Source organism: Aplysia californica, unplaced genomic scaffold, assembly GCF_000002075.1.
Source record: "Aplysia californica isolate F4 #8 unplaced genomic scaffold, AplCal3.0 scaffold00142, whole genome shotgun sequence".
Taxonomy (NCBI): Eukaryota; Metazoa; Mollusca; class Gastropoda; order Aplysiida; family Aplysiidae; genus Aplysia; species Aplysia californica.
The window spans coordinates 654,956-672,713 of NW_004797412.1; the positions used below are offsets into that span (position 1 = coordinate 654,956).

Consider the following 17,758-nt stretch of genomic DNA (forward strand, 5'->3'; position numbering starts at 1 on the left):
TGTGTGTGTGTGTGTGTGTGTGTGTGTGTGTATGTTTGCAGGCATGCTGTTACACAATAATGATTGCAGAGAAAATATAGATTATTGATTGTACATGATTGAAAACGTTATACACCTAAATCAACACGATGTAAAACATTGAAGAGGCCAACACAGGCTAAGTGGTCTAAATCATCCCAGCAAACATACAGAGATTCTCAAAAATTCGAGTTCCCTACATAGGAAGGGAACAGACGTCTTCTTTTTTAAATATATTATTATAGTTTTAGTAGAGCTCTTACAGCGCTCGCAACTGCAAAAGGTCATATATGAGCGTCAAGGGGTGGATGTCAACAGAGAAGTCCAAACGGGGAATCAGGATTACTCTGCTCACCTCTCTAGCATCAACAGCACAAAGTCTGCTTCAACTATTAAGGCACCCAGGAAATAGCGGGTCACAAGAGAGTGACAAACATACAAATGAAATAGAGGAAAAATGACGATAGTAAGGATTAGGAAAGAAAAAGCAGCAGTTCCCCGTATGCAGTTCAGGCAGTTATGAGCATGACATTGATGAATCAGCCCATTTACAATTCTTCCGAGCATAAGAAAATGTTCATGTCCCCCCCTTTCGGAATGGCCTAAAGACACTTCAGACTGACGTCTTCTGCTTGTTACAGCGAGGAGTCTAACTACCTCACCACAGACACATGGTTTGGGTGTGTGTGGGTTTTTTTAAATAAGAGTTTTATAGCACTTGCAACTCAATAAGAACATATAGGTGCCGAAGATTAGAGGTGTTACAAGAGAGTAACAAACACAGAAAAATAAAAGGAGAAGAGATCGGGACAATAGAGTTTGATATGAAAGAAGTACTAGTAGCAAACTGTACCAGAGTACCCGCTAACCACCTACACAGACGCGGGTGACAGAGGTGTTGTCCACAGAGAATTATCAAACAGGCAAGTGGAACTTGCAGAAATCCTGGTACCAGTGGAGTTAACATAGACAAAGTGAGGTCGTGGACAAGTTAGTACCGTGAATCATATTGGTCAAAAGCCGCCCTATAGGAGGAGCTGGTGGGACAGAACTGGTACTATTTCTATCCAAAGCATTAACTCATACAAGTCGTAAACCTATTCCCTACAATGTCTCAACAATTTTACCTGAAAATATATCGCTACCTCAGAATTACAAAGTTCTATCTGACATTTTTGGCCGTTTTGAGTTACTAAGACCATGAAGTCCGAAAGCAAATGCTCTATCACAATTGTAAGAATATTTGGAGTCGTTACCAAGATATTCAAAGAATTGCATTCGAAAAAGCTTGACATATTGCGAATCTTTAAAATTCTGTCGTCATATTTCTCAAAACGAGCTATTAAGCAGATAGAACTTCGTAATTCTGAGGAAGTGATATGAGCCCATTAATATTTTCAGCATAGAAAAGAAAGTTTTCAAAACTACAAGCATGTACTTTCCATCAGAAAGTATAAGAAAGGAAGAAAGGTTTGATGTGTACTGGCAAGTTGATATTAAATGAGAAAAACAAGGAAAAAAAACAACAAACAGTAATGCTGCATCTACTCAGCAGACGTGCTGACCTAAGAGTTACACTAAATTTCAAGAAAGTCTTGTTTTATTTGCAGCCTTTAGTACAAGCAGTAGAATTTTTTTTCAGTGCAAACACTACTGCACATAAACAAACATATCCATTTCACCTCATGACAGCTTCCAAAACAGGTTGTAATGAGTAGATCTGACCTTAGGAGTAAATCTGGCTAAAACTGAAAAAGTAAAGTTGTTAAATATGAGAGGATAAGTTCTTGAACAAGCGAGGACATGAGAAAAAAATAAAAGGGATATAAAACGTGAGGTGTTCCTCCAAATCATTACTTCTGTTAATTTCATGCATGTAGTAGGCCTACGGTCATGGGAAATTGGTAGGAATGTAGAAAAGGGAAGTAAGATGTTGTAGGAACAGCCAGCGGTGTCCTCCAACTGCCCCTAACAAACACTCAGCAACAAGTCAAAAACATGATTACATTAATGAATACAACTGAACACATTATAATGAACTTGGATTGAATCATATTTAATCAGCTCTTTAAAGCAGTACACAACCAAAATCGACCATTTCAGACTAAGACAAAACACTTCTTGATATATAATTCATCTTAGAGCAGAATGAACATAATGTGGAATGGTCATAACTTAAGGAACCCTGGCTCAATTTTTACCAGGTATCTTACAAAGTAAACAGTAAAACTAAAAAAAGGTGGGGAAATTTTTAGCAGAGAAGAAGGAGACAATACCAGAAAATCAACTAATTCTTGCTCTTTTTTTCCAAAACACAAACAAATGAGCAGACAAAATTATGAGCTAGTACACAAGTTTAATGTTGAACTTTCTCTCCAATAAGACGAATGTCATATATTCATCAAGATGAATCTGTAAGAATCTATGTGAAACTAACATAATATGATTACCCTTTACATGTTACATAATTTATGGGTGCTCTTTACAGCAGAGTACACTGAACATCTGAGCAGGGCAATATTATGTAAACGTGCGCCTCCAGCTCAACTGAACTGCAGTAAGTACCTTGCCAATGGAATGAAACAGATAACACTTCAACAACAATGACAAATTCAGTAAGAAAACCCAGTGTATGTATGAAATCTTCTTAGGGAGCCAGCATTATGCCTTTCACAAAAAATAAAGTGATCATAATTTCTTTTCTCATTATTAGTTTTACAGCACCAACACTTTAAACACAGAAAATCAGAGCACAGCGATAAATGAATCATGAATCATAAAGAATGAAGTTGGAGAACATTAAGGAGCTGAACTTTATTTCTGGACACTGTTTTCTACAGGGTCAGTGAAGCTTCAACTCAAACTCAACTCTATGAATGTAGCCCAGGCTTATTACTGAGACATTGTAAAAATAGCTCTAGTAACAGATAGGGGTAATGATAGGCTAGCAAGGCTGAAAAAAACCAACAAACAAAAGGAACAAAACAAACCAGTGCATCCACCAAGCATCCCCATCTAAATCCGCATACATAAACAATTTATGCACGACATATATTGAGTTTCAAAGCCACATTGCCTGAAATGACATAAGGTTTTTCTGACAGATAAAGTTTTAAACTTGAGACATTACACCCTAATATCCTCCTCCCCCATGAATGTACAATTAATGTCTTTTTCTTTTAATTAAAAAATAAATTGCTTTCCTGTCACAATTCAGCAGTTACTTCTCAAACCCATCTGGTCTTTCTTTTTCCCAATTTCAGTTTGCTATACTATCCCCTTTTAACATATCCAAAGTTTTATCATATTTTTTTGTTTTGACAAGTGTATTAATAAGCTTGCAACTGTATAAGGTCATATGAGCACACGGGACACATTAAACATTTTCAGTTTGGTAGGAATTTTGAATTTTGCCCAGGTGGCTGCCGAAGCCTACTCTTGTTAATTTTAAGAGAACCAAGGGATCTTTAAAGTGTGCAACTTGCACACGGCACATCACAGATTTTTCACCCTTATCCAAGAAGGCTAGGTGTAGATCTTACCTACCATACAAGATCAGGGGTGCAGCTGAAAGACAAAAGTCCAAGAAGTTGCAGTAGAAAGGCTGCAGAAAGAGTCAGGAGCACAGGGGATGGGGCAAAGTGGAGGGGACGGGAAGTGGAGACGAAAGCATGCAACAGAACAATGTTAGAGAGAAGGAAAGGAGGTGAAAGGAGAAAAGTTTAGAGAAGAAAATTTTCCGTCGCTGTCAGGTTTCGATCCAAGGACCTTTTGAATGAGAGGCGAACACCGTAATCTCTAGACCACGAGAGCCCCCAGGTTATTCTTGAGGTTGGATCTCCGATTACAGGCCAACCTCCAACGCATAATAGGTTGACCAATGGCATGATGACCTGCCGTTACAGAAACCCCTTTTGCCAAAAGAACATCAGGACAATATAGGACAAACATAAAATGAACACAAAAGTCTTGTCATAACATTCATCAGATCAGCAGCAATTCATTCAAAAAATTCATCTACCAGAGCTACACATATATTACTTTCACTCTACATAAGTACTACACTCAAGTCAGATCAGGAGAGACCCACCAACTCCTCATGACAAACGAACACAAAAATCATAAGAATCAACAACACAGTTCATTAACAGACATTTCACTTGAATTTTTTTTAAGCAAAAATGCAATGCATATATAACACACAGATTAAGTTGGAAGAAAAATTAAAGTCTTGAATATGTAGCATTTCTTTTAGTCCGTAGTCGTAAAACCATCACCACAAGTACAACGCATAAGATGGAACAGAAGCAAATGCCGATGACCAGGGCTATCCAAGAAGCTGATGAGAGAAAAGAATAAAAAAAGAAACATTATCAAAATATCTGATTCATCTGATACAAAAATTTCATGTTAAATACACAGGGATGGCATCACATCTTCCACATCATATTGAAAGGCAAGAATTGATTTTTTTATATTAAAGTATAGATCTAAGTTGAAATTTAATGCTGCATCAATTCAGAACAAAACAAATACAAACATGCACACCATGTAACCTTTGTTCTCTGCATCCTGGGACTTTATTATAATGCAAAAGCATGCATTCTAAACTACAACATTTTTTTTTAAATTTAAAAATAACAAATACATACTTATATTCTAAAAAAACAATCCGCATATCGCTGGTGGAGTGATGAAACCTCGCAACCCCAGAAAGGAAAATTTTACAGGAGAGACAAAAAACTGATTTACCCGTGAACAAAATGATCGATATGAACCAAAGTCGGTACAGATAAATGAAAACACCTTAGAAACGTGGTTAGTACATAAAAATAACTTTTCTACTGTTTAAATGGTTACGCTGTGGGATGCGAGGTTTCATTACAATATTTTTGTCGTGATGAAACCTCGTAGTCAGCCGGCGTGTGGGTTGCGAGGTTTCATCAGGACAGAGTTTGAGGGTTGCGAGTTTTCTCGCAGCTCATTTGGTTGCAGTATGCATCTGTTGTTTGGAACGCCACAAAGTGATGAAGATGTTTCTTCAAGATCAATTAGTTTAGAGTTGGATTCCCAGCCAACTGAAGTCAAATAAATGTGTGTTATCTGCAGAATTTGGGTTTGAAACCTCAAACGGGTCAGCGATTTGTGCAATCTGTTTCAATATAATTTTCCAGGATTAGATCTGGTTACTTCCATTTTACAAAAAACACAAATGAATAGTATATCTCTGCAATTTGGTCTCTTGCTGCACTACAGATGGCTTTCACAATGGAAAGAAATAGATCTAGATCTAAATATAGACCTGTTTTTCAAAGTTGTAATGCGTCAGTCCATTACAAAATTTATTAAGAACGCACACACACACACACACACACACACACACACACACACACACACACACACACACACACACACACACACACACACAAACGCCCAACACAAAATGATTTGAAAAGCGAATGAAGGATGTCAATCAAATAAAAGGTGGTGGGTCATGAATACTAATTGGGTTAATTTTGAAAATACATAACGAATGTGAGGACAAAACCCCCCCAAAAAGATCAGTACGATGTCTGGGACTGAACCCCCCCCCCCCTCGCATAATGAATAGCTATTAATGATAAGGGGGTAAACTGTTATAAAGTGATGACGTATATTGGAAATACATTGTAATAGATTCAAGCTCCTACAGGTGATTGTACTTGGGAGTGCTGGATTTTAAGATGTTCTGTGTTCAGTGGTGTAGCAGGATGGACCTCATGTTTCTGTGTCTTGCCTTCGTAACGTCAGCCCATACATCACTGAAGTGCAGCTTGAACTGGATGTTCATGTCTGGGGTGTACTTCAAACACCTGATGTCGGTGACAACAGGATCACCCGTTTTTCTTCCTGATCTGATAGACTTGTAGCTTCCTCACTTAGAATAATGTGTGATCCAAATATTTGTCTGTTTTTTTTCTGGCCATCCTGGAGAAATGGAGGTAATGTAGGGGGACCTCGATTCGTGCTTTTCGAACTAATCTTTCAATAGTTGAGTGCACAGTGAACTTACATTTGTCTGTCCTTTGATCAACCATTTCTGTTCAATTGTGCTACCATGTGTTGTTGCAAACAGGCTTAGAGAAACATTGGCTAGTGTGGCATTTCTGTATTGGTAACCACAGCAGTCGCTGTCGGTAATGTTTTCTGGAAGTACAGCTTTTCCTTCAAGAAAGCCAGTAGACATTAAACAAACTTATATGCTAATTCCCGATTCTGCTTCATGCCACACGTAGCAAGTAGTCGGATGTGTTGCAGCTTCAAATATCGTAAAGTTATGAACGACACGCTTTGTTTTGTAATATAAGGCTGATGCATTCAGTTTGGGTGAGTGTAAGTGTAAGAAGTACAAGCTGAAGATCCATAGAAAACATGTGCTGTTTTAGGTTCATCACGGGCGAGGTATTTGAAGGCTGCAGATTTGTCTCGTTCCTTTTCCTTGCCCGCTGCCCCTTTTCTAGAGTGTGAGCATTCCAAACATCATCCGCACGTTGCCAACTTCACGGATAATGCAAAGGTCGCACATATCTTTCTTTGGCATGAACAAGACAGGCTATTCTTCCTGATTGTCTCATTGTTTGGGGGGAGGGTGCCTGTTGAGAGGCTACCTCCCGTGGTCTTGGCAGAATTGTGCATGCATTTTGTAGATATCTGAGTTCCTTTGATAACTGGCTCTAAATGTTTCTTACAAATCATTCACTCAACCCAGTTGAATGCAGGAACATCTATTTACACACTGGCACTTTATGAGCACCATTTTAAATGTGTATTTGAAGACTATGTCCTATCTGGTTAGTTTCTGAATGCCTCCTCTGAGATTGGTCTATGTTCACTAGTCCAATAAAGAGACATTTTTTTTCATCCCATGAGAGGACCACACTAAATCAAAATTAATATGTCTGTCTTCCTCGAGAGCCCTTTGCCCTTTACATTTCAGAGTTCAGCTCTTGCAATCACAGTTTGGTTTCAGTGACGTAGCTGGGCTTTTCATTGAATCATTATGGTATCCCTGACCAGATCCACGGATGGCCTTCGCTTATCTGTTGCCACCCCTGAAAACCCTTATTTTCCGCTGTGGCATCCCAAATGAGTTGTGTTTCTGGATCAGGCTCCAGGAAAAGTGGCTAAGGTGAATGAAGGTGAGATGGACCGAGGAATGTGGTTTGCAGATCGTGTTGCTGTGACTCCGCAGGTAATAATTCAGCAGCTGACTTACAGCTGTCTGGCGAAACGTCAGTATGGTTTGGGGCGTGATTCCAGGCGACACTGGTGTTGGTGCAGACTCAGCCCGGGATGATGCTGATATTTCCTTCCCCCCACATGTAAGACACATCCCTGGAAAGGACTTCGAAATGGTAGCTGGAGTCAATTCATGGAACGGAGTCTGCTCAGTGGTTTCCAAACCAGCCCTTGGATGGTGTAAAGATCTAGGTGATGCGAGCACAGTTGGGGTTAGATATTCAAAACAGATGCGTAAATGTCCATATCACTTGTATTGTTAAGGCACAAATTTATCACAATGTCCTCTATAGACTTCAGGGTCAAGAAGAACATGGGTAGGTTCAGTACTCTTTGGTCTCAACCACGACTGAAAAATTCGACTAATCAGCGGATTCATAGTCTGAGATGGGGTGAAACCTTACCCTCTCTCCGATAAACAAAATGGCCAGGTGACATCTGGAGAGTGCATAGACTTGTCACTTATTCTTAGTAAGGACTATTGTCACCTGTCTATTCAAGGTGTGACTGTTGCCTTAAATTAAATGTTAACTACGTTTGTGCTTTATGAGAACATTTTGTTTACCAATACGTTAGTCATCCCTTTAAGAGGATTTCGAATAGATTTACCTTATGTAACTCCTTCACTTATGATCATATTTGAATTTCTGAACTGACTGAAATAAAATGGATGAATGAATGAATGAATGAATGAATGAATGAATGAATGAATGAATGAATGAATGAATGAATGAATGAATGAATGAAATATTTCTTTATTAAGTCAGGCATATAAAACGAACCTGAAAATGTCAATTATGGGCGCTTCCATTGAGTCAATTCATAAAGAAGGCCTATCTAGAACCTCGTATAAGCAAGTCGCTCTCTCAAACAGGGATTGATGAAACCACGCAAAAGCAGATCGGCGCACCAGGTGAGGGTTGCGAGGTTTCATCACGCCAGGATATCATAGGGGCAAACATGCGAGGTTTTTTAGTAAGGTTTTTTCGTACTTTCTCTTCATAATTTAAATTAGTGCTTTTGACACAATGTGAAGAAGGACTAGAAGAAGACATTTAGGCAAAAAAACGATTTCCAAAAAAATTGAGGGTTACGAGGTTTCATCACTCCACCAGCGATATAATGTGAAGCCCTAGACCAAAAGTCAAAGCTCATCTGATCAGCATTGTGAACCTCATAAAACTAAGTTTCAAAATAATACCTAACGTGCCTGTAAAAATGTAAGAACCATCACCTCAATATCCAAAATAAAAGTCTTGCATAAAAGAATTACCAAAACAGTAATCAAAGTTAAAAATCTGTGAATATCGTCAAAGTATTAATTGACCATTAATAGCCTTTCACTATGAACAGCATTAACATAAGGACCTTGAGTGGAAGTCAACAACTTTTCATCCCTTTACTTTAAAAATGTAAAATAAAATTAATTCTTGACTTTTGTGTTTTAAAAAAACAATTATTATTCACTGCCAATAGGAAAAAAAAACTGTGGACATGAATTATTTCTTTTGAGATTACGACAAAAGAAAAAAACAAATCGGTCACATAGATCTTGGTACAAGTACAGGAGCAATGGCCTTGCCAGGTTTATAATTTATGCACAAAACCCTCTGAAAAAAAAGACTGACACATTCTAGCAATGCAATATCAATTGTAATAAAACTACATTCCACATGGACTGTAGAATTTCAAGAATTTCAAAGCTATGATCTTAAAACTTTTACAGTTAATATTTGTCTTTTAAAAAATGACAAATTTGTATCAGTATCCTTTGGCAAGTTTTGTACTCACCTTAATTCATTACACAAGATACGGACCATGAACATTAATGACTGAATGCACAGTCTGTAAAACATATACAAGGACTCAAAGCTTTTACTTTCTTTTCATTTCAGGCGTTTTCCTTTTTAGAAAATTTACTTGAAGTTTCTCCGTCCATATTGGGTTCACGTGAACAATCAACTAATCCTTACTACTGTACACTTCATGTTATTATAGCATGTTGATTTGAAGCCTAAACCACAACCTTTATTTCACAAAGCAGAAAGTTTTGATAAGTTCTAAGCATGGTCTCAGATACACATACCTGTGGTTATATAAAATAAATAGGGTGTGACCAGAATATTTTTGGGAATGTGTACCATGAAATTTTAATATACCAGATTGCACAGTAGCAGCATAATTAAACAAGGTGAAATCATACAAAACCTGACGGTTTACTCATACCGTCAAACCTCGTTATACAACCCCCGTTATGCCACCAGCCCACTTACCACCAGGTTTTGCCAAAGTACAAAAAGGATAGCCTGTATAAAATAGAAGGTGCACCTTTACAGAGCCATCCGCCAAATATCTAAATTGTACAGCCCTTATTTAAATCTAACTAATGTAACTTTGCCCCGCCATACCGCCAGTGAACTGACCACCAGAGGTACATACTACACACGGAGCATGGCCCACACTAGTTGGCTACTTGATAATCTCTCTCCCATGAGAAATAGAGACAGATAGAGAGAGAGAGAAGACTCTTGGATCTAAATACATGTAGGCCTACATGCACATGTATATCACCAACAAAAACACACTTTTCAAACACAAATCACCCAGCAAAATCATTTCCCTTGAAGTTGGGCAATTGGAGCTATTGAAAAAAGGAACCTCATTAACTCCTTCATGACCTACACCTATCTGACGTACGTCATTTTTCCTTATATGACGAAGGAGCTAAGATGCCGCTGTGACGTACGCCGTTTGTCATGCCTTGTGAAGTGCGAGGATCATGTTGTCAAAACACTGTTTATCATACATGGTATTCTTCACAATGCTTCTATGAGATACATTTCGTAAAACTAATCACAGATTCACGAAGAGTGATACTTTTTCCATACAAAGAAATGTTTTCTTTTTTGAAATAGTAGTATTTACAAACCAGGCCTAATTATGGGCAATTAACCACTAAATCTAGCGCTACTCTTTGTCTCTGGGGATCCAAAACTGTGCCCCGTAAAGCACAAGCTAGTCCCAAGTAACGAAGGGGTTTAACTGTGAGCCCAGCTATTCCACCAACCCAATGCTCGTCCCAAGGGTGGCGGTATAACAAAGGTTGAATGTATACATGTATACACAATCTACCCACAAGGTGGCTAGCAATCTGGCAAAATAATCAAACATTTCAACATTGTCTTCGACTGAAGCAGCTACTCTCTTTAAAAGGGATGATCCCAGAGGTACCCGGGTTGCACATCAAAGCAATCGAATGCACACTCGGCAACAAGTCCATAAAGTAGGTGCAGTTGGGGAAATAGCAACAAAAAAATGGCAAACTACATATGTATTTCAAACACATGACAAGTAAGTCCTAACATTCTGTTTGTTTGTTGTTTGAGTAAAGAGAAGCACATCGACACAATAATGGTCATTTAGTGCTTGGAAAATGTAAGACATACAGACAGAAACAACAGAGGGAAAGTAAAGAAATATGACCTATCAGTGGCGCCCTCCAACCACCCGTCAAACATTCTGTCAATTTCATGTGTCAATAAGGATTTAAAGACTGGAAAAAAGCTTGCGGTACTTGTACCAAGTGGACTCAAGAGAATTTAAATAAGGATTATTTCTACTCATAGAGTAAATTGAGAAACTGGGTTACCCCCAGGTTGTTGAAACCATATTAGATAATAAACAGATATAGGTACCTGTAGCAAAATAGGTACGTACAATATGAAAGTAATGTTGTTCAACAACCACTTTGTTTGCCTGTATTAAAAAACCCACAAGATCCAAAATTTAGTTCACCGAAGAGGGGAGTCACATTTTCAGGTAAAAATATAATTATTATTGCCCTCCTTCTTTAGCAGAAAATGCAGAGTGTAGGCTACACTACCAAAGGGCCAATATCACCTTAAAGATCATACAGGCAATAAGATATACCATGTAGGGCATCAAATAACTCTGTAGAATATATTACTACACATTCTCAAACTCTTGAATCTTTCATTGTCATTAGTCTTAATGCTCCTCTTCACATAAGACACAAATACAACAAAATTAAGCAAAGATGAAAGAATAATAAAAACATGTGGAAAAAAGGGGAGGGGGGAAGCGAGGGAATAAGAGCCGTAACCAATAAATACATATTGCTTCATCATACGGAATAGAAAAATTTACTAGTGAAACAAAAAGAAACTAGCAATAAAGCTGAAGACCTGAATCATACAGATTTGTTCCTTGCTTGGGTACAAGAAGGCAAAAAGCAAAAAATGCCTTCCCTAGACTATTTGAGCATCTATTTGCAAACTTCTTTTCTTTTAGGACTATAAAACCCTACAACTCATAGTCATACACAAGGTAGGCACAGAAATGTGGGATTATTGGGGTTCATCTTTTGCTAGACCTCAGTTGATAGACCCACAAAAGAGAGAGGACATAATAAGGTACGAAGAAAATAGGCCAGAAAGTTGGTGGCCCACCATAATTATCCACTTTCCAACCTTGGGTTTTGCATACTATCAGCTACTTTGTAAACTTCACTACAGTGGAATCCTGTTATAACGAGGGGGAGGGGACCGGAGCAAAATGACCGCTATAGCAGGATTCTCGCTATAAGGGATCCAGTAATAAATTCAAGGGTAAACTATAAATAGGCCTAATCTATGAGTTTGGTGTTCTGTTTATTTCCTTTTGCTATCTCCGCTGATGATGATTTTGTTTCAACATGACCTCTAGGTCTTACTTGATCAAAAATCGAATCAAGTTTCTTTTTCTAGCACTAGATCAAGCGATGTTGACTGACAGCTCGGCGTTGGCGATCAGAAAGAAAGGGCTCTGGGCTAACTCACCCGCTGTGTTTTCCCCCACCCCACCACACCCTGTGGTGCATTCCATCAGCTTGCGCACGTCACACATTCGCTCTATCCATCACATTGCTATGACTTCTCCATCCCCGCATCGGAAAAGTGAGATGCATGGTAGGCCTTGATAATCTAAACTAGGCTTGCGCTGGCCTATCACGTGATGCGTTCTGCTTGTCTGCGCATGCCACACCTTCCCTAGTCAGTTGTTCCGGCACTCATTGTTAACACACATGGGCTCTCCCATTCTTTGTTTCGCTAGTTCGCCAACTAGTTTCTCAACTGGCGAGGTTTTACATTTGTATAATTGACCCATGCGCTGCGCACAGCAGCAGCAATAATCCGCTATAACCTACTCGTGCGTTTGTCTGATTGCGCAATAGCTGTATTTTATTTACAAAGGTAAAGAAGAGAAAAAACGGGGTTTTTGAATAGTGTCTTTATAACAGACTTCTCATTTTTTCCGGACTCGTTATAAGTGGACTCCACTGTACCAAAGTCATTAGAGCAGAGGTACATTTTTTTTTGGGGGGGGGGTGTCAAGGAAGGGAATATTCTATAGCATACAAAACAAGCATTTCAAGCCACATAGACAGAAAGCGGGGAAAAAGTGGAAGGATACCCACGCTCAGAGGAAAGTTACTGCCATGAACATGCTGATTATGGCAACTCCTCGGATTAGGAGAGAACTTACTAAAAAAGAATAATCAAAAGTTCAGCTCAAGTGTCTGATTGTTCAATTACATTACTTGCCAACTGGCAAATTCAATTAAGGTATGTAATAGTAGAAGTTTTCCGCCTCCGACGACACGATTTAGAACGTTAAAGAGGCGGGCTGCTTCAACCCTGCCTGTCAGGGCCAACCTGGGCTGAGGGAAACACAACTTCCCAGCAGAAAAACAGCAATCCTTGATAAAAATTCTTCCCCCCTGAGAGTTGATCTCACGCCCCCTTGATGTGACAGCCAAGCCCCTAACCCCTACACCACAGACACCAGTGGCAAATTAATGTATTGAAGCATGAGTTGATGGGGTCACACACTAATATATGGTAGAAGCTCGACATTGGGACAATGTTGAACAAAGAAGTAAAGCAATTGACACTAAAAGTGAAACTGTCAGACCCTCTGAAGTCTCAACCACAAAAAAATTGTGGGGTGGGGGGGGGGGGGGGTGTCTTCTTGGGAAAGGAATTGGTCGACAAGATGAACTCATCTTCAGTACATATATATCAATAATTTTTCAAAATTAATGCTTTCAAATTTCAAGGACTATTCATGTTTAAAAGATTAAGCAGAACCAAATAGTAGGAGTCCAGCCAGGTTAGCAGAACTGAATCTCAGTAAACAGATTGAGCATTAAGTAGAAATCACCTTTGTTTTGAGTATGCAACTCCCTAAAAAGTCTTTTTGTACTTCGCTTTGTCAAAACCTGACAATAAACTATTTTAGAAACCTTTGGTTCAAATTATTTAAAGTATGCAACTCCCTCAAAAGCCTTGTTGTACTACCCTTTATCAAAGTCTGACAACAATCTATTTTATTATTAACTTGCTTCACTTTTCTTTCAATAAATATATGAAGTTCGGAAGTGTAAGAGGAATTTCAAGAGAACACGCTGATATGTGTCAGGACGCGGTGGAATCAGGCGCTCGTCAATTTTTGGGTACGTACAGTTATTAGTATCATCTGAAAGCTTGTTCATTTGCCTCGCTTTAGATTAAAAATACCCATCCATCTTGAATAGAAGTTGAGATATTTGCGATTGAAGAAGGTAAAGTTCGTCTGGTTTCAGGGGTAAATTTGCTAGAAAATGGCTGCCAAAGTTTGGTAAATTCCAAAGCTTGAGAGTCCTTGGAAACTGTAAATTTACATTTCTTGTGCCTTTAATTAACGTTTCAAAGAAAAAGACGTACAGCAAAGTATTTTTAAAGGGACATCAAATGTGTTGCCAAAACAAAAAAAAACAAAAAATTTCGAAACAATTTGGCGAATGGCCAGAAAAATGCTGGTTTCTTTGATTTCATTATTTTGGCGAGCGCCTCATTTCACCACGCTGCCTCACATATAATTTTTGCAAGCAGTCAGGGCAAGTTTATAATGTTTCTGTTCAAAACGGGAGGTAAAATGTCCATAATTGTCAAAATTTTTTCACTTCGTATTCATAGAACTTGGAATTTCGCCTACGTTAGGCTTTAGTCATTTCGCATCCCAAAATTCTTGCCTCATTTATATTAACATAAAAGCCACATTTTTCAAAGGTGGGCACAAAACAAAAACGATCTTTCTCTTTTCTTGAATCCATACAAACAGATATGCTACTTTTTCTTATATTTCTCCACACATAGATTGAATAAAAACAAAATAACTAGAGTAAAATACTTTGTATAAGAACCAGTAAGAATCTTAATGCAATCCCAAATACAGTGATATGAATTCAGGCTGAACTTTTGTCAACCTCTATGCTCTTCATGAGAACAGAACAGAAAATATTGTTAGTTGCTTTCTGCTGTTTTTTTGCAATAATCTCTGTACCGTTTCACTGCCGGACCCACTCCTCAATCCTGCCAAAGAGCCGGAGACAAGTCTCAAGCACAGCAGTCAAGGGGTTAATTTGCAACTCCATCACAGAATGCAAGAAGAGATGTTCATATCAACAATATTAAAGCGTGTGTCTAAGATATATGAGCTGACTAGTTAATTCACATTTGAGGAAAGTACATGTATAGTAAAAGTATGCACTGACATGTGGGGGGCACTATAATTTAACAGTGGGAACATATTTTTTGTATAACTGTAAGAGGAAGAACCTACACTCAAGTTTCACTTTGAAAACCTCGTGGAGAAACAAGTAATAGAAAAAAACAGAAACCCCATGATAAAAACACCCTATCATCAGCAAATTTCCATCACCAGTATGCACGGACGGCAGGCATGGGAGTTCGAAGCCAACTTTGCACCACAATGGGCATGTCCAAAACCAGCATGGTTTGGGAAGACATTCTTGCCATGCACAGAGCAAATAGGGAGAAGGAAACATGGATTAAGAAAGGCACAAGGGACAAATATCAGCTTTTTATAAAGTTTTTTTATCGTGCCTTGTTAACATGTTAGACACAGAATGGTGCCACACTTAGCCCAGTGGGAAGAGTAAAGGAGAAGAAAGAGGGCACAGAGGATATACCGAAGTAAAAATCCCTCCAGCTCACAGGGTGAGAGGGTCGGGGGGGGGGGGGGGACACAATATCAAATATCCTATATCAGACAAAGGAACGAATTTACACCATGCACTCAAAAAGTCAAAGAATGAAAAGAAAAAAGAAAAAAGGGAAAATAAGTCCTGCATTTAGACTGCTTGACAAATTCACAGGGATCTTCTAAAAAAAGGGGTAGAAAAATGTAAAAACTTCCCAAAATCGGAATTCTAAGCCAAGCTGACCAAATGGGAAGACAATACTGTCAATATCAATCAAAGAGATAGCAAACAAAGGTACACCACAAAGGGGAAAAAAAGCTACAGCAACCAATATCATTTTATTAGAAACACAAAAAGAAAAAAATCTCCATTTATAACCAAACTCCCTCCTGGAGCTCCAATGTGATGACAGAATATTTACCTGGAGAGAGCTTGTGGGAAGCAGAGGAATTCAGAGCTTGGCACTCTTTCTCCCAGTCCTCAGGGACTGTCGCCTTGGTAGCCTCGATAAAGGAGTCCAGAGTGCAAGGATTCTTACAGCCTGAAAAAACATGAGCAAAGAACCCGGCATTGCCTGAAATTATTCCGCACCGAAAGGGATATCAATTCTCTTCCCTTTTTCCAACTTGACTCTAATAATGATTTCAAATTACCAACTCTGACTATGAAGCAATACACATTCACTGCCATGACACAATAGCACTCAGGAGGACAACACACATATAACGATATACTATGACCTGATATACACTCACTGTGACATTACACATAAACATTACAGGCGTACAAAAATACAAAAAAACACACAATAGCACACCCACACACTACCACACCCACACACACACAGTACACTATCACAAAACACAGGCCAACAAGATAGAATTTCAAACTCTTCTCCTTTCTTCATATGCAATAGGCAGAGGAGTAATTAGGTTACATCCTTTAGTTGTCCCATGTTATGAAACAGACATCTGTTAAGAGCAGCAGGAGCAATATGTCTCTTTTATTGTAGATCAAAATAAAACTGGTAACATCTGAGCTGTGTCCTTTCTACCCGACCCCAGTTAAAAAAGTTGGCTATACCACCGTTCCTGGTTTTCCATAAATTCAGTCTGCTTGAACATGTTTCCTGTAAATCCTGAAAGGTAAACACTGCCCTTTCTCAAGCATCAGCATCACCAATATTGGAATCTTGTGAGCTCTCTCTGTCTAAAAGTGGAATGCAGACACAAAGAACGTTTCTCTTCTTGTTTGTGAAAAACTATATTCTGAGTGAAAACCACATCCTGCATGATGCTATGAGAAAAGTCATGCTGCTGCAAGCCGAAATTTCCTTGCAGAAAGTAGAAAAAAAATTATACAATACAGTGAGATAAAACCGTACCTGGCGGGGAAAGCTCATAGGGATCTGCAGTGGTCTCATTCCTGTAGAAAATCTTGACCACATGTTGGTCGTTAATGTGATGCAGCTCCACCATGACCAGGGCACGATACATGGGCTGGTGGAGATCAAACACCTGCATAGCGCTCAGGAAGGCTGCAACTGTCGTATCATGCTGTAAACCACAAGTGCAACAGCCTTCATTACACATTGAATTAAAGAGCAACCTTACATTGCATTCGTTGGTACCGTAACAGCAAGAAATTCAAGTACATATAATTTAATCCACAATAAATCGATACCAAAGTACCAATTGTGAGGCGCAAAGAACGACTGTCATTTCTGTAATTTCATGGCCGAAATATACACTATTATTACAGATATTATAGGAGTCTAACAAAATTATAAAGAACAATTTTACTGCAAATAGATTAATTCTTACTCTCACTATGGCACATTTTATTTCCCTCCATATTCCTAAAACACTCTCATTTATTCTACATGAATATCAATCCACACTTTTTAAAAATATACCCAAACATTTCATCTTGAAATGGTGTAAGCAATACGAAATGCAAACAAACAATTAATACTTTAAATCATTAACTTGAAATAATTGTTAAGTTCTATGGCAAGCATATGAATTACTAAAAACAAGGCTAAAAAGTTATTTTACAGGAGAAAAATAGAAACATATTCGTCACGCAGATTGGATCGGTATTTGATCAAGTTATAAATGTAATGATCATTCATAAATGACCACACTTTGACAGGAAAAGAAAACCAATATTTATTTTTCTATCAACAGAATTACATTCCCAGACTGTTAACTTGTAAAGTTCCATAATGCTCAAAATTTCTTCTTAAGGTCAGAGTGCAAAGTCTATACTTTGGCAATCTATAAACTGAGCCATGTGGTACATCATATATTATTGCATAGGCAACATACTTACAGCGGAGTACATATAGAATCTTGGAGAAGGTGATGATTCCCCGCTTGCATTTTTCATGTTGTAGATAATCTCTTTCAGCAGTGG

General features: G+C 38.5%; 1 protein-coding gene across 1 annotated transcript; it reads right to left on the reverse strand.

The window, feature by feature from the left end:
* Positions 1-3,753: 3,753 nt before the first annotated feature.
* LOC101845845 (prostatic acid phosphatase) lies at positions 3,754-17,758 on the reverse strand (the record flags this gene model as incomplete). Its single annotated transcript, XM_005096921.3, is given in 4 exon segments — positions 3,754-4,357; positions 15,762-15,881; positions 16,725-16,896; positions 17,675-17,758. Coding segments are annotated over 4 exon segments (492 nt in total), but the record flags the coding sequence as incomplete, so codon positions are not given.